This window comes from Megalops cyprinoides, chromosome 14 (assembly GCF_013368585.1).
Source record: "Megalops cyprinoides isolate fMegCyp1 chromosome 14, fMegCyp1.pri, whole genome shotgun sequence".
NCBI lineage: Eukaryota > Metazoa > Chordata > Actinopteri > Elopiformes > Megalopidae > Megalops > Megalops cyprinoides.
In genome coordinates this window covers 8144824-8171519 of record NC_050596.1, presented here as the reverse complement: position 1 = coordinate 8171519, position 26696 = coordinate 8144824, and the positions used below count along the sequence as shown (strand labels likewise).

Here is a 26696-nt window from a genome sequence, read left to right as displayed (position 1 = left end):
ACACACCAAAAAACCGTGACCTTGCCGTCCAGCTCTGTGTAAGCCGTCAAATGTTATATGTTGTATTGCTTTTCTAATCACAAACAACGTGTACTCGTTTACGATTGGCTATGACAGATCTTATCTGGAGGCTGGACCAATAAAACGTGAGTGCGCACTGAGAGCAATCACCGGTTTCACACTCGTGTTGCGATCCTCCCCTTGAATGATGGAGCTTCGCTAGCAGTCAATCAGAAGTCGAGAGGGAGGGCGAAGCTCCACCCTCGGGTATTGCTGAGTGGGTTCAAGCAGCCTGCAGTGTGTGTGTGTTTGGTGGGCGCTCTTCGCGACTGTGACTGCCCGCCCTGGTGTAGGGTTGCTTTGGCAAGGGACTGAGCACAGTGGAAGAACCTCGCCGTCCACCGCCAAACAGGGAAAATCGGAGCTGCGAGCATGGCGGTCGAAGAGGAAGGGCTCCGAGTTTTTCAGAGTGTCAAAATAAAAATAGGTAAGTGAAGGAATGCTCCAAGGAATCGCATCTGCGCTCGCGGATAGTCCCCTCCCGGGACATTACAATTCCAATCACACACATGCTTAATACAGCACTGAACACCTCTTGTGAATAGCGTGTGGCTACGTAAAGCTAATGTAATCGATATTATTTGAAACATATTAAGCCGTTATGATCTTGTATGTGAATAGCAGAGATTAATCTCGACTTCAGGTGAAAGAGAGGGGTGCTGATATATATGTTATCGGGAGTAAACTGGGGTATTTGAAGTTGCAGAGTGTTTGGAAGTGCGAACTGTTTCTTGATGTGAGTCAGACTGAGAGAGTCTGGAAGTCCTCCCGTGCTGGGGATGCAGATGGACACTGTCCTCTGCGCTGCGTGAAGATGCGGGCTTTCTGGAGTCCCGGTGCGCGAACCTTGACGATGAGCTTTCTCAAGATTTTCTTTAAGTGATGCTCTGATGGCTTTGATCGCAGTAATGTGAAACTGGATGTTGACATAGTTTGTGAACACGCACTGGCTCTCACCAATGTGGTCCTTGCAATAATGACAAACAGCAACATTGTACATCCGCGGCTGGGCAGTTGTAATGGACATCAACATATTTCTTGAATGCCCTCCATTTTCCAGTTTCTGCTTTTAGCCGCCGGTCTCTCCGTGACTGTCATTGCTGTATTTAATAGTGGAACTGTGGATGTAAGTTCTTTCCAAAATGTATTTTAAACAAGATATGCGAGGAAAAACGTAATTTGGCAACTGGTTGTGAAGTGACTTAGTTGAAAGCGTGCATTTTACGGTCGTTTCGACTCAGTGAGGCGCTCTCACTTGCGGTTTTACCAGTGGGTGTAGGCAACAATGTTTTGACATAAAACATGAAACGAGTGGAAAAAAACAAACCATCTATGGTCGGGGGGTGCTGACTGTATAGTCACTCAGCGACACTCTAGATGTCCGATAACAAATAGAACTAATTCAGAATGTCAGACAACGAACCATACTTAGTTTTGATATTATTATGTGGCGATCTCTTGTCTCTTTGGTGTTGTTAATGTTGCTGTAAAAGAACACGCTCCATGCAGAGTCGCGCAGATTGCTAACATACATTGTAAGAGCAGAAATCACTGGCACGTCGTCTAATCCGAGCGCACCAAGCGCGTCTGTTGCATTGCTTCTAGCAACGTCCCCACCGCCAGAGCCTCATATGGGTGAACATCGACCTTGGGGGGTTGGGGGTGGGGGGAAGGGGGTCCGTAGCTATAGGAATATTGAGATATAGAAAACAGAAGAAGCAGCGCTCTTCAGAGATCACTCGCAAGCAACTTTAGAGCAAGGGGCCGCCACCGTCGCAGTCAAAAGTTTTAACCCGGGAGAACCGACCAGTGGCATTGGAGTTTAAGAGATAAAAGGACGTAAGCATGTAGAAATTAATGTGTACTGTATAGAGAGCACTGAATTGGAGAGATGGAGGGTTGTGGAGGTGCAGTGATGGAGGAGAGGGTGAAGAGAGAGAGGGAAGGGTGATTTGAGATTTCAGATCCTCTTGCTCAGGAAGTGGTGGCCCCTAAAGTCAGGAGGCAGAGAACCGCCCTTTCTTTTACACTTGTCCTTAACCTGTTTTCTGTTGTTTTACATGCAAAAACAAGCATGTCACTTTAAACAAAGGTCACCCAATGGCAGGTTATTCTTATTATGTAAAGTGGTAGCTCTGTTCCTTTTATGTGGAGTAGTATCTTTGCCTTTGTGTGCTTTGCCTCAAAACCGTTTCAGCACAGACAAAAACAACAGGTCCAGGGCCGTTATCTGTTTAAAGGTAAGCTCTCTGCCTCCTCAGTTTGTGTCTCACTGGCAGCCTCTGTCAGATCTGAAATGAAAGGACTGAGCTTCTGTTGCTTGTCCTTGTGAATCCTGCCTGTGCAGGGCCTTGGTTTTCCCTCATTCCTGCGCGTCCCTCAGAAACATTGACGGTGGAGAGATGAACAGCGCTTATTGACTCTGCATTCAAAAGGATTACTCATGTCTTCTGTGACCTTCAGCCTCTCCCAACAACTAATGAAAAATGGGGAACATTTTCTCTCTGTGCTCCTCTCTCTATCTCTCATCTTTTCCTTTCCACTCCTTCTCTGTGTAACTCTCTCTGTCTCCCTGCCATCTGACCTCCTCTCTCATTTATTAACTGACATAAAAGTGTTAGAATTAGTGGAGGTTTGACTTGCAGCTTAGCTGTGTGTAGTTCACTGTGTGTGCCATAGTCCCAGTGTTGGACTGTCCCATTCACATCAGTGGTACATTGCACAGGCTTCATACTGCTGTATCATCCTAGTGGTCATAATGTAGTAGAAAGAGACATGATACAGACTTGTATGTGTGTGTGTGTGTGAGTGTGTGTGTGTGTGTGGTCAGCACTTGCGCACTGGTTCGTTCAGTGTAAAGTAGAAAGAGACACAACACAAACTTGAATGTGCACTTGCAAGTGTGTGTGGGTGGGCGTGTGTGCATGTATTTGTATTTGTGCATGTGTGTGGTCAGCACTTGTACACTGGTGGTTCAGTATTAAGTTGGTTTCACAATTTTTCAACGAAGAGACGATGATTCTCCCCTGCGATCTCTCTCTGTCTGTTTCTGTCACACACACACGCACACAAACATGCACCCACCATTAGTTGCAGACCCTTTTGTTTTCGGCAGAGGTGCTTGTGGTTTTGAGGATGCTGAAAAGTTTCTTCCCCTGACACACCCTTTTGTCACCTTCCCCTCCCACACTTCCTGATTAGCGCTGAGATGCGTCGGTTCTCAAACGGACACTTTTGGAAGACAGACACCAGCTCCAAAAGGTGGTTTGCGGTGAAGGCTAATGAGGCGATCTGATTGCTTTCATATGCGGTGCCGCTGGTGGAACTTTACTGCTATCCCTCGGCTACAATTGTTTAACAACAACACTGCTGGCTTTGACTGCGTGCCCGGTGAGAGGAGGATGCAGTGTTCTTTAGTAATGAATCCTGTGTGTCTCCCTTGGTTGTACTCTTGGAGGCTGCGGGCAGTGGGATGGATATGAGGGATGGAATAAGATGTGCTTCAGCTGGCCTGAGTGGCATTGCTCTCCAGGAACCACCTCTATGTTCCTGACCAAAATACACCAACACAAAACACAAACATGGCAGTGCATATCCTTTCACCGGCAGGGGTGGTGTGTGTAAACAGAGGGAGAGGGAGAGAGACAAGGAGAGAGGGGTGGAGAAGGGGAGGGGGTGGAAGGTGTAATAGCAGTTAACCCTTTCGTACGTGACTTATTTTATGCTGTGTAGCGCGCGTGCTACGTTACATGGTTCGTTATGTTTTCATTAGCTTTATTAAGCTTCTCATAGTTTTAAATCAGTGTTTCCTCAAAGCTAACGTTAGCTGGAATTTTTCAAATCTAGTGTTCTAAGCACACCGGTTTGACCGCAAGCACGTAAGGGCTAATCACACCGGTGTCACCGTACGCACAAAAGGGTTAAATCTCCAGTGTCTTGTTGTGTGAGGGATCCTGAGTTTGTGATTGTGCGACTGTTGAAAAGGGGACAGTGCTGCAAAGTGGAGAGTTTTTATCCGCACCCCCCTGAAGAGAGACAGCGTGCCCAGCTCCTTCTGCGGTTTCCCTAAAAAAGCACATGTTTTTGTGAAACTGCACGTGGCTCCAGGGGGCTGGGACTACCGGGCTGGGAAACAGGAAACTGCCTCAACACACTTCCTGATTGGCTGGACGGACAACAAAGACATGTGTTTTTTCCTGCTCAGCAACAAGCTAATTGGAAGCAGATTTTGAGGTTGCATTTACACAACTGTGAAAAGCACTGCTCCTGCTCTCCTTTTCACAAACAGGGTGTTCCATTCCCCCCCTAATGTCAGGTCCTTGGGCCGAAAAACAGCACCAGAAACAGGCAAACTGACCGGGTTTTGGGTAGTGTGGAGGGGTTTGGCTGTGTCCAGGAGGGGAGAGGCGTTTAGCTGTGTCATCTGGGAACAGGGCGGGGTATGTCTCTCTCTGACTCGGAACTGTGTCAGGAACACTCCGGTCCTGCAGCTTGGGAATGAAAATAAAGTTTCTGTTTCACTCGGACACTTCCGCCTGATTGGCCCCTCTCCAGCAGTGCTTCCCAGAATTCCCCAAGCCCTTGTTAAAAGCACAAGGAGGGTAGGGGGGGGAGGGGGCTTTCTTACATGACCAGGCCTTCTTTTAGCTGGTGACATCATCGTGGCTTTAGGGCCGGAGGAGTTGTTCTTCCCTGAGCTGCCACTCTGTACTGCTCAGGGATATCGCACTCATAGTTTTGCGTCTCTTGTGTGCAGTAACCCTGTTTCACAGTTGAATCCGAGCTAGGGAACATCAGTGGTGCCTCTCCAGGGATTTACTGCTGTGACATTCAGGTCCAGTATTCTGATTACTTCAAACGCGGCCCACAGCTGTCAGTGTGTCACTGTCGGTGCCCAGTCAGTGCTATTACTCTGCGTTTTCAGTGCTGGTGTTTTGCTGTGTCAGTGCTGTAACCTTACCCTGTTAGTGCTATTACTCTGTTATTTCATTGCTATTACTCTGTTATTTCAGTGCTATTACTTTGCTGTGTCAGCGCTGTTACACTGCTGTGTCAGCACTGTTACTCTGCCCTGTCAGTGCTGTCATGGCTGCTCCTCTCCTGAGAAAAGTAAGTGCGAGAGAATGGCACAACATTGTAGCTGAACTCAAACACAACATTTTCAACCAAGTACAAGTGAGTACATGGTGCTTGTTTGGATTCTTCTAGGCTTTCTTGCTAACTGGGGATGCAGTTGTGATTCTCCTACTGACAGAGAAACAGATCATAACCTGATGCCCAGCTGCTTTATCTGCTTAGCAGATGTTCTTATCCGGAGCAACCAGCATAGTGTCTGTTTATCTAGCTGGATAATTAACATAGCAATTCAGGTTGAGCACCTTACTCAAACAGTACCCCATTTGGGGACCACATCAGCAATGCTTGGGTTAGGAGGCATGCTCCTTACCACTACACCACACTGCTGCCCTGCTCCTTACCCCTACACCGCACTACACCACACTGCTGCCCTGCTCCTTACCACTACACCAGACTGCTGCCCTGCTCCTTACCCCTACACCACACTACACCACACTGCTGCCCTGCTCCTTATCCCTACACCACACTACACCACACTGCTGCCCTGCTCCTTACCCCTACACCACACTACACCAGACTGCTGCCCTGCTCCTTACCCCTACACCACACTACACCACACTGCTGCCCTGCTCCTTACCCCTACACCACACTACACCACACTGCTGCCCTGCTCCTTACGTCTACACCAGACTGTTACTCTTCCCACTACACCACACTGCTGCCCTGCTCCTTACTGCTACACCACACTGCTGCCCTGCTCCTTACTGCTACACCACACTACACCACACTTCTAGTCTTCCCACTACGCCACACTGCTGCCCTGCTCCTTACCTCTACACCACACTGCTGCCCTGCTCCTTACCTCTACACCACACTGCTGTCCTGCTCCTTACCACTGCACCACACTACACCACACTTCTAGTCTTACCACTACACCACACTGCTGTCCTGCTCCTTACTACTGCACCACACTGCACCACACTTCTAGTCTTACCACTACACCACACTGCTGTCCTGCTCCTTACTACTGCACCACACTGCACCACACTTCTAGTCTTCCCACTACACCACACTGCTGCCCTGCTCCTTACCACTACGCAACACCACATGGGGGTGAGGGGCTGGAGTGGGCCCCCATTGTACTCACTATATGTAGTTTCCTCCAGGAGGAAGAACAGATGCCCAGTCTCCTGTTAGCATTGTTTCAACTGATTTAAAGAGCATCTTTCCAGGAAACGGTGGCTAGATTCAGTTGCAGCACAGCACGAGGCTCAGAAGAGTTGTCTCTGCTGGGCAACAGGAAAAGGATTTTTCCCCACTGGGTTTTTAAACTGAAAACAGTTTGTGGTGGTGCGTGGGGTGAAGAGGCAGAGATGTGTGTTGACTGAACAGCCCCTGGTTTCTAGTATTTTGGCATGTGTGAAGTTGGGCATAACCATTTCCTCTACTGTACTGTTATGCTTTAAAAACGATTTGCAATATTTTGCTGTCCAAAGGAGAAAATGGTGTCAGAAAATGGAGATCTGTTTCTTGCCGGTGATCCATTTACATATGCCTTAGTAAAGGGACGAATCTTCAAGCATTTTTACATTACATTAGTGTCATTTAGTAGGCGCTGTTATCCATAGCGACTTACATGGGTTTCAATTTTTACATGTTATCCATTTATACAGCTGGATATTTTCTCAGATAATTGCTGGGCTAAGTACCCTGGCCAAGGGTACAGCATCAGTGCTCCAGTGTGGAATCAGACCTGCAACCTTTTGGTTACGAGCCATGCTCCTTACATCACGAGGGTCAGAAGAGTGGTTTCTGCTGGGCTGCAGAAGATGATCTTTCCCCATTGGGTTTTTAAACTGAACAGTTTGTGGTTTTGGCACATGGGAAGAAGAGGCAGAGGTTGACTGAACAGCCCCTGGTTTTTAGTACTTCGGCTCTTCTGAAGGTGGGTGTAACCACTTCCTCTGTTGTACTTTCACAGTTTTAAAAAACGATTTCCAATATTTCGCTGTCCAAAGGAGGACATGGTGTCAGAAAATGTACATCTGTTTCTTGCCGGTGATCCATTTACATATGCCTTAGTGGAGGGACGAATCTTCAAGCATTTTTACATTACATTAGTGTCATTTAGTAGATGCTTATAATGAAAACAGACTGGGATCCAAGAGCGGTCAACCAGGTTTAATGATGCAAGGCAAAATTGTAATCGGGGACAAAACAGGTCGGTAACAGGAAGCTGCAGTGCAAAATCAGACCCGAACACGAGCAAGGTCCAAGCAACAGACAAGGGTCAAACCCAGTAGTAAAACACAGAATGGCAGAGAGCAGGCTTAGTAGTGCTATAACAAACGATACCTCACAATGAGGCAACAGAAACAGAGTCTTTAAGTAGCCAGGACTTGATTGAGGAATGAGTCGCAGGTGTGCTTGATGAGTGGATGTGGTTGAGCTGGGCTGAACTGGGCGTGGCTGAGCTGGCTGACTGGGAGCGGGTGTGACAATGCTGTTATCCATAGCGACTTACATGGGTTTCAATTTTTACATGTTATCCATTTATACAGCCGGATATTTTCTCAGCTAATTGATGGGTTAAGTACCCTGGCCAAGGGTACAACATCAGTGCCCCAGTGTAGAATCAAACCTGCAACCTTTCGTTTTACGAGCCCTGCTCCTTACCACTGTGCTACACTGCCTCCCACTTTTGCGGAGTCGGTTCATAATCCGGGAGGTACAACCCAGTGTCAGTTATGGCCTAAGGCTTCCTTGTGCCAATTGGTCTTCTCAGAGTGATGATGTCACAATGATGAGCCTGTAAAAAGACACTTGCAGAATGTGGATGCCTGCAGGAGCCTGATGCTGTAGTCCATGGGTAGCCAACTCTTACGAGGTTTATGTGTGACCCCTGAGTGACATTTGGCAGGAAAGCTAGGAGTTTTGGGAAGGCTTGCTGACCAGCTTCAGGCTGCTGGTTTGAGAGGACATTGAAAAACAGGAATGAACAGCAATTCTGACATGTTTGGATTTTGTGCTAGGAAAGCAAACCACTTGTTTGTCAACTCTAAAGCAAATCTATTGAATTGTACCAGGGAAGCATCTGTAGTTTGGATGCCCTCCCCCCACCATTGCTGTGTTTGGGCTCAATATTCCCATTGTCCTGATTAATTAAATGAAGGTGCTTGTCAAGTAAAAGGAGCTATGTAGTAGTTAAGTGGAGCTAAGATGACAGTAATTGGCTGTATCCAAATAAATGTCATGTGATCCTCGTTATACCAGTAGCCTGAAAGGCCTGTCTCTTTGTTGCCCTAATAAAGACACTACTAGAGAATAAGCAGTGGCACATATCTGCTTTGATGGGTTTACAGCTGTAGCTGAGTTCTGTGTCTGAGTCCTTTTTAAAAACAGTAGTGTACGTACACGGTCTTGCTGTTTCTTGCTCTCAAATGACAAAACACAGACACGTATACTCCCTTTCGTCACACACACACACACACACACACACACACACACACTCCTTCTGGCCTCATTGCTCAGTGCATTTCACTTTACATTTTGGATACAGCTGGAATTCCTTTCTCTCTTCCTCATTTCCTGTTGTAGCTCTCTCTCTCTCTCTCTCTCTCTCTCTCTCTCTCTCTCTCTCTCCCTCTCTCTCTCTTTCTCACTCTCTCACTCTCTCACTCACAGGGGCTGGGGTTTACCAGGCTACGGGGGAGGGGGGGTTGTGCAGAGTTGGACTGAGGGAGAAAACTGGAATTTGATTGACAGCCGGGCAGAGCTACATGGTTTACTGACTTTCCGGTTTGAGATTTCATGGCTCTTACAGCTTGTATAACTGTGTTGTCCTATACTGTACTATGTGTTGTATATAAAATGTGCCCCTGAACCCCCTGGTTTTCCTTGTTTTACTTCCCTGTCACACCTATCTCTTTACTTTCTTATCTGTATCTGAGTGGAGCCACAAGTGACTCTGTCTAGGGGAAGAAAGAGGGACGGGAGGGGTTTTTGATGTGATAAAGTGCTAAGTTAAAATAACAATCAAGAGGACCCAAAATGTATATTATTTAAAAGGCATTTTACTCAGTTTGGTAGCTGGGGCTAGATTATTCTTTAGATTAGATTAGAATATTTTAGAATTACTGTCAGGGTAAAATATGACTGACTATGTACTCTTAATTTAAATATAATGTGAATTTGCAGCACTGAAGGGCAGTACTATGTTAGAGTGAGTCAGTGTGGGGTACTGTATTAGAGTGAGTCAGTGTGGGGTACTGTATTAGAGTGGGTCAGTGTTGGTCACTGTTTCCCTCTTATTCGATTCAGTGAAACCCCCCAGTTCAACTCAGATTATTGCACGATTGTGTGGTTGACCTGGCAACCCGGGTGATATAATCCTATCAGAATCCCCGCGCTGACGGCAAGGCGAAACTGGAGAGGATGGATCTGCCAGCAGATTAGTGCTGGTGTAATGTCAAAGTTCCCCTAATCCCCCGTCCGAGCAGATGGGACTCCATCACAACACAGCATTGTTTCATTCACTCACCTTATGTAATGTTACTAATGATCGTGCAAATAACCATTACAATTTCCGCCCACACTGTACATGCGTGTGCATCTCTAAGATGTGTGTATGTGTATGAGCGCATATGTGTGAATGCATGTTTGTGAGAGTGTGTGTGTGTGTGTGTGAGCGAGAGAGAGCGTGTGAGAGAGACTCGGTGTGAGATGGGGAGAGAGATCTGTTCTTCTTTTAACTGGAGTGGAACAGACACGCCTCTAGCCTGCACAATTTCACAATGAGCTCTTTCACAGGAAGCAGAAGTTAACTAATGCGGTACCATCTTTTTATCAGCCATGAAAGCGTGGCGGATCGTTATGTAAGCAGAATAGAGTGTGTGAAGAGAGGCTCTGTTTTTCATATCTGTCAAGCTCAGGTAGTGGGTGTGGGCGGGGCTTGGTAAGTGAGGTGTCAGGAGGGGCGGAGCTGGGTAAGTGGAGAGGTAGGGATGGGTGAGTGTTCTGAGGGTGTAGGGGTGTAGATAAGAGTGAGAGAGGTGTGAGGGGTGTCAGGGTGTGGTCTGGGGATGTAGGCCTGTATATTAAGGTAAACGGGGTGTGTGGAAGGATTAGGCATGTAGGCTTTGGTAAAAGGGGTGCATGAGGGGAGTAGGGATGTAGGTTAGGGTGAGATGGGTATTGGGAGGGTGGGGGTGGTGCGATGAGGGTGAGAGGGGGTGGGGGTGGAGTATGTTGTTGGAGAGACTGCCCTGCATAGTTTCCTCGTGTGGTCTTGTTCGGTTATTTGTCTGATCTCATATGTAGAGGCTAAATGCAGTCACTCCAGTGCGGTCACCCCTGTACACTTGCTCTATGACGGTTGGTTCTTCATGGTTATTCCAGTGTGGTCGTTCCTATGTGATTGTATTCACAGTCGGACAGCTGGGCCAGGTTCCTCCTGCATGAAGCAGTGCTGTCTGACAGGTCTGCTGTCTGAACTGCATTCCAATCCAGGCAGATGTTTGCCAGACCCTCAGATCATTTATGTGTGTTTATTTATGAATTTATTTGGCAGACACCCTTACACTCTCTTTCGTTCTCTCCCCCTCCTTTCAATTTCCTCTCCAGGTGAGGCGAAGAACATCCCTCCATACCCGGGGCCTAACAAGATGAGGGACTGCTACTGCACCGTCAACCTAGACCAGGAGGAGGTCTTCCGCACAAAGATGATCGAGAAGTCCCTGTGGTAGGTCATCCACTTCTACTGTCTGTCTGAGTGTGTCTGGGATCAGTAAGACAGGTGCATGGTCTGGTACCCTTGATAGGGCAAGCCTGGTGGAGAGGGCTGATTAGGGCTCAGGTCAGCCCAGAATGTCCCGATTGGACAAGGGGTCAGTTGAGGGCGGGGCTTACTCAAGGGGCTGGTTGTGATTTGTGGCTTTCAATGCTCCCCTACTGTGTTTGGAGTGGAGCTGATAGAGGGGTTTTTATGTGAGTCTTGCACTGAGATCCTGAGAATCAGAGTCAATTTTGCACTAGCTGAATTCCCCTCTTGGGTTCCAGCTGGCCACAAACCTCTGACCTGAGTCTCTCATCCCCTGTTTTTCCAGTATATACCAGAACACTGATCACTTTCTACTGTTATATACCAGTACACATAAGCCTCTATCTTCCAGTGTATACCAGTACACCAGCCTCTTTCTCAGTTTATAGATGTACACATAGGCCTCTCTCCTAGTTTATACAAATACACATAATCTTCTCTTCCAAGGAGAGAGGGAGGGAGGGAAAGAGAAACTTGCTTTGTGACCACTGTTTATTCCAACTTTACCAACTGGCTTGCAACCTGTACACTACATACCCACAACCACTGTGGAACATTTCAGCATGTAACTTTGATGTTACAGCAACATTGTGAGGATGCTGTGTGTTAACTGGAGCTACTGGGGGCCTAACTAAATGATGTGAAGTGAATGAAGTGAAATAGTTGTGTTAGTTTGTGTAGTAAAAGTCCAGGTCCTCTCTGTCCTTTCATAAACACAGCCCCTTCTACGGGGAAGACTTCTACTGTGAAATTCCCCGCAGTTTCCGCCACCTCTCGTTCTACATCTTCGACAGGGACGTCTTCAGGAGGGACTCCAGCATCGGTAAGAGCTACCTCAGTGACACCTATGCTAAAAGCTAAGATAATGTACGCACAAAGTCAGAGTAGTCAATAGCATTACATTTACATTACATTTACATTTATTCATTTGGCAGACGCTTTTATCCAAAGCGACTTACATAGGTTACAGTTGTTTTACAATGTTATCCATTTATGCAGCTGGATATTTACTGTGGATATTTACATTACGTCTTTCCCCTGCTTAGTCAGGGTCCAGTAGGTGTTCATTATAATGCAAGGAAGAATTGGATAGCCTAGCAAAAGTCCCCCTTACACTGTGAGCTGGTCCATGCATGCTTGTTGCAGTTAAGCATGTGGTTGTTGCTAAGCAGAGCTAGTTTGATGGTAGATAAACAGGTCTCTTGTCTCTGATTGGGTGTTTGAGCCTTGGAGTATTTACGACCGGCCTTGACACAGCGCTAGATATAATCCAGAGTCTTGACTTCAGGCAAAACGAGATGGGCTGAATTGCCTGTTATAGTCATTATGCTTATGTTCCTTAGTCTCTAAAGAAAAGCATACCTTAGCTCTCTTATACGGCACCCAGGTGACAGACTTGAGGTCTTTGATTGTTTGTTGTGGTAATTGCTTGAATAACATGATGTGTTGACAATTTTTGTGTTAAGGGTTCAATATTTCATTGTAAAGAGTTCAGGAAGTAAGGGTTCAGTTTCTCAGTGTTGAAGGTTCAGCATTTCATTGGTGAGGGTTCAGTATTTCAATGTTAAAGGGTCAGTATTTCACTTTTAAGAGTTCACTATTTCAGTGTTAACCATTTAGTATACACACTATCGCAGCAGCACACTACACCCTCACAGCTGCACACTGCACTTTCAGCCACATGTAGTCACAGCAACACACTGCACTCCCGCAACAAACACTCCCTCGCAGTTCAGTGGTGTAGAATATGTCTGGCTGCTGTCATGGCTCAGATGTCGTTGCCGCGGTTGTTGCTGGGTGCTGGGTGTGGCTGTGACGGAGAGGTGTGATGTCTCTGCAGGTAAAGTGGCAGTGAAGAAGGAGGATCTTCAGAAGTACCACGGTAAAGACACCTGGTTCCAGCTGCAGCACGTCAGTGCTGATTCAGAGGTGCAGGTGAGCACAGGTGTTTCTCCTCTCTGCTGCATCACACATATACACTCTGATAAATGTGTCTGAGTCTCTTTGTCTCTGTTTGTATCATGTAGTTGTGCTGCACCATTCTCCAGATATCTGTTAATGAACACTGTTACTGTACCCTCCGGAGAGAGCACACGTCTCTGTCTGTCTCACACACACACACACACACAGTGTAACACATACACGTGCATGCGCGCACACACACACACACACACACACACACACACACACACACATGCACACATACACATACAGTAACATGCACACACACACACACACACACATGTTCACACACAGTAACATATACACACACCACACATACACACAGAGTAACACATGTACATACACACATACACATTTACCCAGGCTGGTAGAATTCCCAGGGTCAGCATGACCGCTCAGCTCTTCACTCTGTGTCTGGCTGCTATCTGTAGCAATCAGATGAATAAATGTAAATGTAATGTAATGTAAATGACTACGACACACAAACCGGCACAGGAGCCCCCCCTTATCAGTAGCAGGGTGTAGTAGCAGTCCGGGATCCTTAGAATGTAACTGCGGGAATTTTGTTTTCTGCAACAGGGGAAGGTTCACCTGGAGCTGCGACTGAATGAAGTAATAACTGACAGTGGCGCCATCTGCCATAAGCTGGCCACACGGTGAGTGTCCTCTCTTTCACCCAGTCACAGGCATTACCATCACCTGGCACCCAATCACAGGGCTCAGGTTTCACCAGTGAGCCACACATGGCTCTCTATTTGCCTCTTGCCCAATCGCACGGCCTTTGCCCTTTATCCATGAGCCAATCATATGGCCCACCCTTAATGTGTGATTCAGAGGCACTGCAGTATGTGGTTAGAGGTATAACCGGGCACACAGTCAAAGCCAGCAGTGTCGTCTTTAAGCAATTGTGGCCGAGGGATCCCAGTCAAGTTCTACCAGCGGCACCGCATATGAAAGCAATCAGATTGCCGCATTAGCCTTCACCGCAAACCAGCGTTTTGAGTTGGTTTCCTTGTTTTAAAAGCTTCCGGTCAAGGACCAGCGCATCTCAGCGCTAATCAGGAAGTGTGGGAGGAGAAGGTGACAACAGGGTGTGTCAGGGGCAGAGTGGGCCCAGCATCCTCAAACCCACAAGCACCCCTGAAAAAAAGTGGAGCTGCGTGTTAGTGTGTGTGTTTGTGTGTATGTGTTGTACAGTGATCATTTGAAGATGTGTGTATGTGGCAGTGTGATGGTGTGTGAATGTGTCAGTGTGATGGTGTGCGTGTGGAGGGGTAACAGGTATCTCCCTTTCCTCACAGAGTGCTGGAGTGCCAGGGCCTGCCCATTGTTAATGGACAGTGTGACCCCTATGCTACAGTGTCACTACTGGGACCATCCAGGTCAGAGTCTGTCAATGTGGAGGTGTACCAGAGTACCTCAGTGTTCCAGTCGTTCATCTCACCTGTCCTCCTCTCCATCTCTCACAAACTCTTTCCTTCTTCACTCTCTCTTCTGTCTCCTCCTCTCTCTCACTTTCCTTATCTCTCTCTCTCCACTCTCCCTCTTTCACTTCTATTTCCTTTGTCCTTCTCTTTCATTTTCTTTCTCCCCCTCTTGCTACTCTTCTTCTCTCCCTGTCCATCTCTCTCCTCACTCTCCCTCTCTCTCAGTTTCCTTTTCTCTCTCTCACCTCTCTTCCTCTCTCTCACTTTCCTTCTCTCTCTCTACTCACTCTCCCTAATCGCTCGCTTTTCTCCTCGGTTCCTACTCTCCCTGTTTACCTTTCTCTCTCTCTATGCTCTCTCACTTTCCTTTTCTCTCTCTCTGTCTGTCTCTATGCTGTCTCTGTCTATCTCTCACGCTTTCTTTCACCTCCCTGAGTTCATTTCAAGTCTTTATTGGCAAGACAAACAAAAATAGCAGTCTTGCCAAGGCAATAATGCAAACAATAGTAAAGAGCAGCTATGTACAGCAAAAGAAATTGTAAACACACGGGGATGCAGGGATGTATTCACTGTAAGAGACATACGCATGTCTGATCTCTTTTCAGATCAGAGGCCAAAAAGACCAAGGTGAAGAGGAAAACCAACAACCCCCAGTTCGATGAGGTCTTCTATTTTGAGGTTTGGATTTAGGACTTTTCAAATCATGCAGCGGTTCTTTGTGAAAGCAGAAACGCCCTGGCACTTCCTGTTTTTAGCCAGACGTTTCTGAGAAGCACAGACACTCAGAGCCATGCTGGACCTTAAATGTCCCTCAGTGTAAAAGCGCCACACACTCACCGCCTCTCTAACCTGGTGTGCAGTGCACTCTCATTCTGTCACATTAAACTAGCGTGCAGTGCGGTCTTCATCTGTCTCACGTGTATGCTTGGGGATTTTCACAGTCTCTTTGGGTGTGCGTCATTAACCTTCAGTCATTACAGCAGCATCAGTCTTCTGTTCAACAATAACTGTACAAGTGTGTCAAATGTATGTATGTGTGTCAGACTTGTAAATTGCTCTGGCTAATAGTCTTTGCTTTGGGCATCAATGTGAATGTGTTTGTGTGTGGCGTGTGTGTGATGTGGTGTATATGTGATATGTAATATTGTAGTAATATGGGTGAAATGTACCAGGGTTGGCCAGAAGGGGGCAGTGAGCCAATAACTGTAGAGAAAATGTATCCTCTCTTGTCATTGGATTCTCAGTGTTACTGTAAAACGTAGTGAGGAGAGAAACTGTCTGACTTCAGTTTCTCCTGACTAGAGTACTGTACTACAGTAACATAGAGTGATTTGGTTGACATTGATTTTGTACCCGGTGTGATTGATGGTGAGTCGTTGACCGACGGGGAGTGGTTTGATTGATGTGGAGTGGTTTGATTGACAATGGGTTTCATCTTCCTCCAGGTGACCAGACCACTCAGCTACACCAGACGACACTTTGATGTAGAGGAGGATGATGTTGACAAGATGGCACTTAGGTGTGTGTGTATGCATGTACACACACAAGTGTGTGTGTGTGTCTGTGTGCATGTATATATGTGTGCATGCGTGTGTGTATGTATGTGTATCTGTTTGAATACCTGTTGGAGCAGGACTTTGTGTGTGTGTGTGTGTGTGTGTGTGTGTGTGTGTGTGTATGTGTGTGTGTGTGTGTGTGGAAGTGTGTGTGTGTGTGTGTGTGTGTGTGTGTGTGGATGTGTGTGTGTGTGTGTGTGTGAAAGTGTGTGTGTGTGTGTGTGTGTGGAAGTGTGTGTGTGTGTGTGTGTGTGTGTGTATGTGGAAGTGTGTGTGTGTGTGGAAGTGTGTATGTGTGTGTGTGGATGTGTGTGTGTGTGTGTGTGTGTGTGTGTGTGGAAGTGTGTGTGTGTGTGTGTATGTGTGTGTGTGTGTGTAAGTGTGTGTGTGTGTGTGTGTGTGTGTATGTGAAAGTGTGTGTGTGTGTGTGTGTGTGTGTGTGTGAGTGTGTGTGTGTGTGGGTGTGTGTGTTTGTGTGTGCCCGTCCTTGGTCTGATGTTCAGTCTCTTCCATAGGGTGGACCTGTGGAACGCCAGTAATCTGAAGTTTGGGGATGAGTTTCTGGGAGAGGTGCGGGTCCCGCTAAAGGTGCTGGGACAGACGGGTGCGCATGATGCATGGTGAGTCCCGCTGACATCATCATCTGTCCCTCTGATTGTCCTCAACGGCACCATGAACATTTCACTCTGTACCTATCCGTTCTGAGCTCCCTCTGTCTGTCCATCTCTCACTCTTTCCTTCTACCTCTGCCTGTCTGTCTGTCTGTCTCTCACTCTGTCTCTCTCTGTCCACCTGTCTCTCAGTATATCTGTCTGTCTGTCCTTCTGTCTCTCTGCCTATCTGTCTGTCTGTCTCTCATTCTGTCCCTCTATCTTTGCCCATCTTTCTGTCTCTCATTCTGTCCCTCTGTCTTTGCCCATCTCTCTGTCTCTCACTTCGTCTCTTCCCATCTGTCTGTCTGTCTCTCACTCTGACCCTTGGTCTCTCTGTCTGTCTGTCTGTCTGTCTGTTAGGTACTTTCTGCAGCCGCGGGATAGTGGTGGTAAGGCAGGGAAGCCTGATGATCTGGGCTCTCTGCGGCTCAACATTGTTTACACGGAGGACCATGTCTTCCCCTCTGAATACTACAGCCCACTCCAAGAGCTGCTGCTCAACTCTGCCCACGTGGAGGTGGGGTTTGCTGTGCTACTTTCTTTTTGTGTGAATGACAGTCGTGCATGTGTGCAGGTGTATTTGTGTGTGTTTGGATGTCTGTGTGTGTGTGTGTGTTTGTGTGTGTGTGGAAGTGTGTGTGTGTGTGTGTATGTGGAAGTGTGTGTGTGTGTGTGTGGAAGTGTGTATGTGTGTGTGTGGATGTCTGTGTGTGTGTGTGTGTTTGTGTGTGTGTGGAAGTGTGTGTGTGTGTGTGTATGTGGAAGTGTGTGTGTGTGTGTGTGGAAGTGTGTGTGTGTGTGTGTGTGCGCGCGCTTATGTGTGCATGCATGTTTGCTTGTGTGCTTGTATATGCTTGTGTGTGTGTGTGTGTGTGTGTGTGTGTGTTTGTTAGTGCATTTGTATGTGTGTGTGTGCATCCTGTTTGGTTAGGGCGTCTCTCTGGGTGGTTGTGCTTGTCGCGGTTGCAGGTGTGAAACTGTTCTCTGCAGAACTGACTTCCTCTCAGCTGCTGCTGAATGTGGCACAGGGTGGACCTCAAGCCAACACTGATGCTCCTGCTGATCCCAGATCAGTTCTCTGTATGCATGATATAGGCGTCTGTCTTGCACCCTGTGCTAGCGCTTCCCCCTGCTGACCCCAGATCAGTGCTATGTGTGTGTCCCACAGCCTGTGTTAGCTCTTCCCCCTGCTGAACCCAGATCAGTGCTCTATGTCTGTCCCACAGCCTGTGTCAGCTCATCCCCCTGCCTACCCTGGATGAGTGCTCTGTGTCTGTCCTGCAGCGTGTGTCAGTGCACCTCACTGCTGACCCTGGATCAGTGCTTTGTGTCTGTCCCGTAGCCCGTGTCAGCATCTGCAGCTCACATCCTTGGGGAAGTGTGTCGGGAGAAGCAGGAGGCCGCCGTGCCGCTGGTGCGACTCTTCCTGCATTCGGGGAAAATCGTGCCCTTCATCAGCGCCATCGCCCACGCAGAGATCAACAGGACACAGTGAGTGACAGCGTGTCAGCCCTGCCCCCCTGAAAGGGCTGCAGGCTTGTGGGCGTGTGTGGTGGATGACATCACTGCTACGCTCCTGTCCAGGGTTCTTGGTCAGCTGGTCAAGGGAAACCCCGCCCACTGTCTGCCCCCAAGCACTGGCCCTAGGACGGTTTCAGTCTTCCACTTCTAGTGGTGGGGGTGGGGAGTGTGGCTGAGTTAACTGATTCTGGATTAGTGCTCTGTGGTTCTAATGGAACATGGAACCTATAGACAAGCCAGCTGAACCATAAATTGGTACTACGTGTTTGCTTCTACAATGTGTCAGGCTGTTCATAGCAGGCCTTAAGTTGTTTGAAACTTTCCTGGATCCTGGCCTGGTGGATTTTATCTCTGGTGTGGCTTCCACACTTGAGACAGGGGGTTGAAACTCCTGCTGGTCTCTCGCCTCAGGGACCCCAACACCATTTTCCGGGGGAACTCGCTGACGTCCAAGTGCATCGACGAGACCATGAAGCTGGCGGGCATGCACTACCTACAGGTCACCCTCAAACCCATCATCGATGAGGTGAGAGTTCCACCAGATTTCTCCATCTGATATCTCTCTGTCCATCTCACACCTCTCTCTCTTTCTACCTCACATCTCTATCTCTCTATCTCAAATCTCTCTGTCTCACATCTTTATCTATCGCTATCTCACACCTCTATCTCCCTATCTCAAATCTCTCTCTCTATCTCACATCTCTGTCTCTCTTTCTCTCTATCTCACATCTCCATCTCTCTCTATTTCATATTTTTATATCTCACATTTCTATCTCTCTATCTCACATCTCTCTCTCTCTCTCTCTCTCTCTCTTTCCATCTCACAACCCTTCCTCTGTCTGTATCTCCAGGGAGGTGCCAGCCTCTTCTCACCTTCTTGATTTGTAACTGTTACAGCAGAGTTCCACACCCCGGAACTTTAAAGTGCATTCAAAGGAAGCAGGGCTGTGACTCTCACCTAATGTCAGCTGTGAAACCGCACCTCTAGCAGAGCGACTGTGGCGTTTTGCGCAGTGCCTACAGCTTTAGCGTGGTGCGTCTTGCGTGTTTGGATGGCGTTGACCTTACAGTGACCTTATTCACGTGTGTGCTTTGTGTCCGCAGATCTGCGCAGACCACAGGCCCTGTGAGATCGACCCGGTGAAGCTGAAGGAGTCCGAGAACCTGGAGACCAACAGGGTGAGCATGAGAGAGAGAGAGGAGAGGTCCGCCTGGCTGGGGCGTGGTCCTGATGGGACAGGCAGCCGGTTCTAACCTTGCCGTTGCCTGTGGCTGTCTTCCAGGAGAACCTGCGGCAGTATGTGGACCAGATCTTCTCTGTCATCACCAAGTCTGGCGTCAGCTGCCCCACGGTCATGTGTGCCATCTTCTTCTCCGTGAGGGAGTCCGCCGCCACCCGTTTCGAAGGTAACCGGCCCCACCCCTCTGATGCAGGACTCTAGAGGAGCCTTGTCCTTATGTCATAGACCACAGTGTCAGTGTTTGTGACCACAGTGAGGATGACAGTAGTGTCTGTGTGTGTGACCACAGTGCTTTTGTGACAAAAGTGTGAGCACAAGACCTGTGACATTAATGTTTGTGACAGTGTCGACAGTGTCGATAATGCTTAGTATCTGAGGCCAAGGCCTTTTGAGAAGTAGACTGGTATTACTACAGAAGCACCTTAGCACCTTATATAAACCAGATGCACACTAATTCTATTTTTAAAGACTGAGACTGGCTGTCATAAGTGGGGCTCGTAAATCCATGACTGGACAGAACTCGCCCCTCCCCTCCTTACTTCTACTCCTTCAGGGTTCCTGTGTTTTCACCTTGTACACAGATCCTTACTTCCTGTTTGCCATCACTGAGCTTTCCTGGGGTCCACTCTGGCACAGTCTGAGTGTCTACTCTGCCATCTGTTGGACAAGCTGTGCACTGCATCCACATTCAACATGAAAATACCTTCTATAGTGTGCAGACATTAATTACTGTTCATTAATTGCTTTGTGTGTGTGTGTGCATTGTGTGTGTGTGCTCTTCAGAGGATCAGGATGTCAGATACACTGCCGTTAGCAGCTTCATTTTCCTGCGTTTCTTCGCCCCGGCGATCCTGTCACCTAACCTTTTCCAGCTGAGGCCACACCACCCGGTGAGTGTGCAACCTCCTAATGTTGTCCCGCACACCCCCCAGTGAGAGTGTGTCCTCATAATGTTTCCCCCCACACCACCCGGTGAGTGTGCAACCTCATAATACTCCATAGCAGCCAGGGAGTGCACATCCTCATAATGTTTCCCCCATACCACCCTATGAATATACATCCTCAAAGTGGTTCCCACCATACCACCTCTGAGTGTGCATCCTCGTAATGTTTCCCCCTGTACCACCCAGTGAGTGCGCATCCTCATAATATTTCCCCCCCATACGATCTCCCCACACTAACTGACCTACTGTTCTAATCCATCCCTCTGCATCCTGTAGTAAACTATTATGATAATATCAATATGATACTCTTGTGCTGATGTGCTCTGGTTCAGATTGAAGTGCAGGACAGATTCTCTGCTGATGTATGCGTGTGTTGGGGGGGCATGGCCATGTTGACTCACCTCTCATTCTCTCCACAGGACCCCTGCACCTCTCGAACCCTGACCCTCATTTCTAAGACCATTCAGACCCTGGGGAGTTTGGCTAAGTCTAAGTCTGTGAGTGTACACACTGTGAGCATGTGTTTCTGTTGTGTGCTTCAACATAGCAGGGATCTCTGCTGCAGGGGGAAACTGGGATCTGTCACACAGGCTACATGTGCATCTGTATTTGGGAGGATATGACCTGTCCTTCTCTCTCTCACTCTCTCTTTTTCTCTCTTTCTCTCTTTATCTTTCTCTTTCTCTCTCTCATCCTCTCTCTCTCTCTCTCTCTCTCTCTCTCTCTGTTGCTCTCTCTCTTTTCTTTCTCTACAAAGGGGAGTTTCAAAGAGTCTTACATGGCGTCGTTCTTCAATTACTTCAACGAGCAGAAATACACAGACGCTGTTAAAAATGTGAGTGTTTTTCTGATCTCTATGGCTGAATGTAGACTGGTCTGTCTGTGCAAGCTATATATTGTCTGGTCTCTCTATGGGAGCTGTAAGTTGACTGGTTTCCATGGGGTGTATGTAGACTGGGCTCTGTATGTAAGAGCTGTAATTAATATTCTGTTTCTGTCTTCAGTTTCTGGATCTTATCTCATCTTCTGGGAGGTGGGACCAGAAGACCATTGAGATGCCTATCACGCTGAAAGAGGGGTAAGTCACTGATGGCATCACAGAGAAGGCCCAGTAGTTTGCTTCCATTTTAAAACCATATCTCCTTAGTTTTACCTGTTGTGATATATGCCAGTTTTACCTTAAACCTGTTCATTTTTTATGAGCTGTTGGCAGTCATTCTTGAAAACACAGTGTGATTCCAGTCAAAATGTTTTGACTTACTGGAACTGAAGCTATGGAGTGCTCAAAGCACCTGACATACCTCAGGATCTACACTCTTAGGCCAGTGTATGATTTCTGCATACACATGTCAATTTGTACCAATAATCACAGCAAACTTGTAACTATCATGACTGGAGCGAATAAACATACAATGCATTCTAGGCTTATAGGAACCTCTTTCTATATTTCATGTAATCCCAAAGAAACTGTGTTAGCACCTTTAGATCTTTGGAAAAGGCTGTGGAGAGAATGCCTACTAATATTCTTCATTGCTCCTTTCCCAGAAACTCTGCAGCCTGCCTACTGGTGTAACAAAAGGGTTATCACTAGAGCATTTTCCCCTGGTGTAAAGTGTGCAGTACAAGACAGTTCACTGTACACTACATGCAGAATATGAATGAATTCACCCCTGAGATCACTGTTTTCAGCTTGCATGTTGTAGTTTCCTATATATCCCGTCTGTTCAGATGCCAGTCTAAACAGTTCAACCTCTCTGTAACCTCTTCCTCTTTCTCTCTCGTGCTTTCTCTCTGCCCCCCTCCTTCCTGTCTTTCTTTCTCTGTCTCTTATCGCGTCTCTTTCTCTCCTGTTTCTCTTGTCATCTGTCTCCTTCTTCCTTTCTCTCCTGTCCTTCTCTGCAGGTTCATGATCAAAAGAGCTCAGGGCAGGAAACGTTTCGGTGTCAAGAACTTCAAGAATAGGTGGTTCCGTCTCACGAATCAGGAGTTCACCTACCACAAAGCCAAAGGTATCTCAAAAGTTGTGAAACAGAAACGGAACAAACCCTTGGAAGCACACTTAAACTTGGACAGACACACATGCACACAGGCACCTACTCAAACACACACATACTCAAGCAAACATGTACTACACACACACAAAGCACATACAAAATTATTGGAAATGGTATTAGCTACAGCTAATCTGCGAGAAGGTTAGATTCAGGCTATGAAAAGAATGTTGTGTATAAGCTTGGCCTGTTGAAAGACTTCTGTCTGATGTTGCTAAGTGACCGCAGTGTGGGATGTGTCTGCAGGTGAGGCAGCCCTCTGCAGCATCCCCATTGAGAACATCCTGGCAGTGGAGAGGCTGGAGGAGGAGTCCTTCAAGATGAAGAATGTAAGACCCAAAACAAGAGACCCAACGCACAGACCCAAAACAATGACCTCTTCTCAGTGTCACAGACCCAATGCAACGAGCTCCACTCAGAGTCACAGACCCAACGCAATGAGCTCCACTCAGAGCCACAGACCCAAAGCAACAAGCTACGCATAGAGTCACAGATCCAACACAGCAAGCTCCGCTCAGAGTCAGAGACCCAACACAGCAAGCTCCAGTCAGAGTCACAGACACAGCGCTATGAGCTCCACTCAGAGTGACAGACCCAAGACAATGAGCTCTGCTCAGAATAACAGACCTAACACAACGAGCTCCGCTCAGAGTCACAGATCCAACACAGCAAGCTCATCTCAGGGTCACCGACCCAACACAGTTTAGTCTGACCTTTCCAAACACTGATTTTATCTTTCCATGACTGCAGATGTTCCAGGTCATCCAGCCAGAGAGGGCGCTCTACATTCAGGCTAACAACTGTGTGGAGGCACGCGACTGGATAGACATCCTCACCAAAGTCAGCCAGTGCAACCACAAGCGCCTGAGCAAATACCACCCCTCCGCCTTCCTCAATGGCCACTGGCTGTGTTGCAAGCAGTCGGCCGAGTCTGCCTTCGGGTGTACGCCCTGCACGGGGTGAGTCCCCCCCCCCGCCCCAAACACACACACACACACACACACACACACACACATACACACACTCACACGCACACATACCCGTCTGCTGGTCTTCCAAGTGTTCCCTTCACTTCAGTAAGGTGTTTGGAGTTGCAGCTGGCTGCCTGCAGTGCTGCATAGTGGAGTATTTGGATGATTTGGATATTTGGGTGCATGTAGCTGTAGTGTTAGCCTGGGTGTGTGGATTGAGGGTTGGGTGCATGTAGCTGTAGTGTTAGCCTGGATGCGTGGATTGGGAATTGGGTGTGTGCTACTGCAGCATTAGCCTGGATGTTTGGATTGATTATTGTCGTCCTGTGCTCCTGTGCGACAGAGGTCTGCCTGCCAACATCCAGCTGGACATAGATGCAGACAGGGAGAGTGAGCGCATCTACACCCTCTTCAACACATACATGCACAAACTGGATAAGATGCAAGGTGAGCTGGTCATTGCAAGAATGTGTGAGACTTCAAGTTTTAGAGGCAGAGAGTAAGTGTGTTTGTGTGTGTGTGTGTGTGCGTGCGTGTACCTTTGTGTTTGAGAATGTGTTTGTGGATATGTGCATGTCAGTGTTTGTGTATGTGTGTACATGTACATCTGTATGTTTATGTGCATGTGCGTGTGTGTTACTCTCATCTTCTGCTCTCTGTCTCCCCCTAGAGGCGTGTGGCAGTAAGGCAGTGTATAATGGCCTTGAGGAAGATGAGTACTCAGGGTTCGTCATCGATGACGCGAAGGAGACCTACAAGACGCTGAAGCTCATCATCTCGGCTGTGCATACTCTAGAACAGGAGCACGTTCAGTACGAACAAGACAAGTTCAGGAAGACAAAGTATGGTAGCCAGTAAGTGTCTGCGTGTCACTCAAAGAGCCATCGAATATGCCTTTCATTACAATTCTGCTGCTTTGCTCTTAACTGCACTCATTGTTTCTTTGTAAACTTTATAGACTTCTGCAGATATGAGTGATTTTGACCACATCACTCGTAATCCCTATTGAAAAGTTACATTTTAGAACACCTTGCTACCTGCACTATCCAGGACAGCAAGCAAGTGGGTGATGTTTGTCCTTTGGGTGCGAGCAGGTGGCAATGATTTGATTGGTTTCATTGGCTACAAAAATCTAAATAATTCCAAGTGAAGCTTCTTGTCCATCTTCACAAATATTGTACTCTCCACATTCAAAAACACCATGAAAAGCTGTTTTGCATCCTGGAAAGAGCTTGGGACAGTATCACAAACTTTGATATTGTCAAATGCAAAAAATGACATCACAGGAATAGTCACTTTTGGTATTGCGCCAGAAACATGGTAAAGATACCATCGTATAAGCTAAATCACTTCACAAATCCATCTCAGGCTATTTGCTCTTTCCGCAGTGTGATCTGAGGGGAGATGGGATGTTCACTGTGACCATTGTGTATCGGTTGGGGTAAAGCGGGTTTTGATTGGCTGTCAATATTTGCAGGGAATATCCAATCGGAGACATGGCCTTGCAGTGTTACATCCGACAGCAGTCGGAGGGCACCCCCTAGTGCATCTGATCGCACCTCTGTTGCCATGGCGCTTGAAGTGACACACCTCCCTTGTTCCTCGAGGGAGGAGGGCGTGCAAGAAAACAAAGCCATGGGACACAGAAACACCCTGCAAATGGCAACAGGACAGTTTTTATTTTTTGAAAGTTTTAGAGTTTTTTGTTTTCGCTGCCAGGTGCGACAGGGGCTCTGCACTTTAACCGTCCTGACCTCCTGGATGAACAAACCCAGCCTCCTGCCACCTTTTAAGCTCTGTTTTAGTGTGAATTTTGTTAAATATATTTTTTCAGGACCAGCCAATGTCTGCATTACATTCATTTAGCAAACGAATGTCTACAAATCTTTGAAACCTTGTTTTTAAAATGTTTAGTATGTGTTAAACTTCTCAGTGACCAAGCCTCAGCTCCACAGTGAAAGTCTTTTCAGGTCTTTTCAGGTGTTTCAGAAGTCCAAGTCTGAACATATTTATTTGTTTGTTTTCATATTGATAAATTCTGCATTTGACCTGCGCAGATTCATTGTCCCATATATTATCTGGATGGTCTGGTGGGCATTCTGATGGGCACAGGGGATGAGGTGACCCATCAGGGCCATATAGAGGTTAGTAAAACTGCATAGGTCTTCACAGAATTTAATACCCCACTCTGTTCAGCAGGAGACCCCAAGCACAGCTTCTTAGCATGTGTGAGCATTGTCTGCTGCCGATAGCTCCAGTTAGTGTGCAGATGAAGACTCCCCGGGGTTGGTTTTCAGTTGAACACTCTCCTGGATTAGTATTCTTATGCTCATTCTCTTTGTTTTCATTCCTAAACCCACTTCTGCTGTGAAATGCTATGGTTCTGTCACAGCATCTTAGCAAAGGTACAGAGTACCCAGCCAGGTGTGGCCTCACACAGGGCACTTTGGGTAATGTAGTTCTCCATACTCCATGGTTCATATCTGGACACTGCCTTTGACTGACAGATTCAGTATGCATGGTTACTCTTCTGACACCTCAAAACTGCAGGGTATGTCGGGTCTTTGACTTCACCACTGACCCTTGTGTTTTATAGAAATATTTCACACGCCTGTTTTTATGCATTTCAGTTTATTTTAATTCTGAAGAATGAGATTATTTCCTTTATCGTCTGAGTATATAGAGAAATTAGTTGCACCAAGTATGCACACGTGTGTGAACATGTGTGTGTGTGAGCATTTGTATGCGTATGTGAATGAGTGGGTGTATCAAATGTGTGTGCATGTGTGCGTGCGTGTGCGTCTGTGTGTGTGTGTGTGTCTTGCATGGTATTGTTGCTGCAGTGTTCTGAGAGCTGTAGTTTGTGTTGCTCTGAGCTGAGCTACTCTTCCTTTTAAGGATTCTGTCTGCTCTTCATACGATGCAATACATGTCCACTGTTACAAAGCTTCAGATGTTCACTGATCACCAGGGATCTCTGTTTTTTGTTATTAAAATAGCAAAGCAAATTACTTTAAACTATGAAATTAAACATTTCTTCCACAAATTCAGCATTTCCTCCAGTAAAATGAAATGCTCAAAGACACATTTTTTCCACATGCTAGCTGATTATTATTGGTCAGATGTTGAGTTAAATTAATCCAGCAGTTTAAAAGTGATGCTGTGGAACAATAAGCCTTGGAAGTGTCACACAGATAGACAGACAGACAGACAGAAGTAGGCAAAGGACACCAAGACCCCAACCACTGCTGTATCCAGAGTTTACTGTTTTGCTTAAGATTCATCACTCTAAATTTAAACTACAAATAAATGGCACCCATACATCAGCAGCTAACAGATTCCTGGAATCCCTGCTGATCACTGAGATCATCTGAGATCATCTGAGATCATCTCCAGCCAGCTGAATCCTTTTGACC

General features: G+C 47.1%; 1 protein-coding gene across 2 annotated transcripts; it reads left to right on the top strand.

The window, feature by feature from the left end:
- Positions 1-313: 313 nt before the first annotated feature.
- Positions 314-25984, top strand: LOC118788894 (ras GTPase-activating protein 3-like). Of its 2 annotated transcripts, none has more exons than XM_036545090.1 (24): positions 314-487; positions 10759-10876; positions 11674-11777; positions 12795-12889; positions 13496-13572; positions 14218-14298; positions 14949-15021; positions 15789-15862; positions 16415-16519; positions 16913-17069; positions 17895-18043; positions 18485-18599; positions 19178-19252; positions 19357-19480; positions 20098-20204; positions 20678-20755; positions 21016-21093; positions 21263-21336; positions 22161-22267; positions 22556-22638; positions 23060-23268; positions 23624-23727; positions 23951-24134; positions 24758-25984. In XM_036545090.1, the coding sequence occupies exons 1-24, from the start codon at positions 433-435 to the stop codon at positions 24822-24824; spliced, it is 2493 nt and encodes an 830-aa protein (XP_036400983.1). In that variant the 5' UTR covers positions 314-432; the 3' UTR covers positions 24825-25984. The 2 variants fall into 2 exon arrangements, with proteins under 2 accessions (XP_036400983.1, XP_036400982.1); XM_036545089.1 differs by having other exon boundaries at positions 22538-22638.
- The last annotated feature ends 712 nt before the right edge of the window (positions 25985-26696 follow it).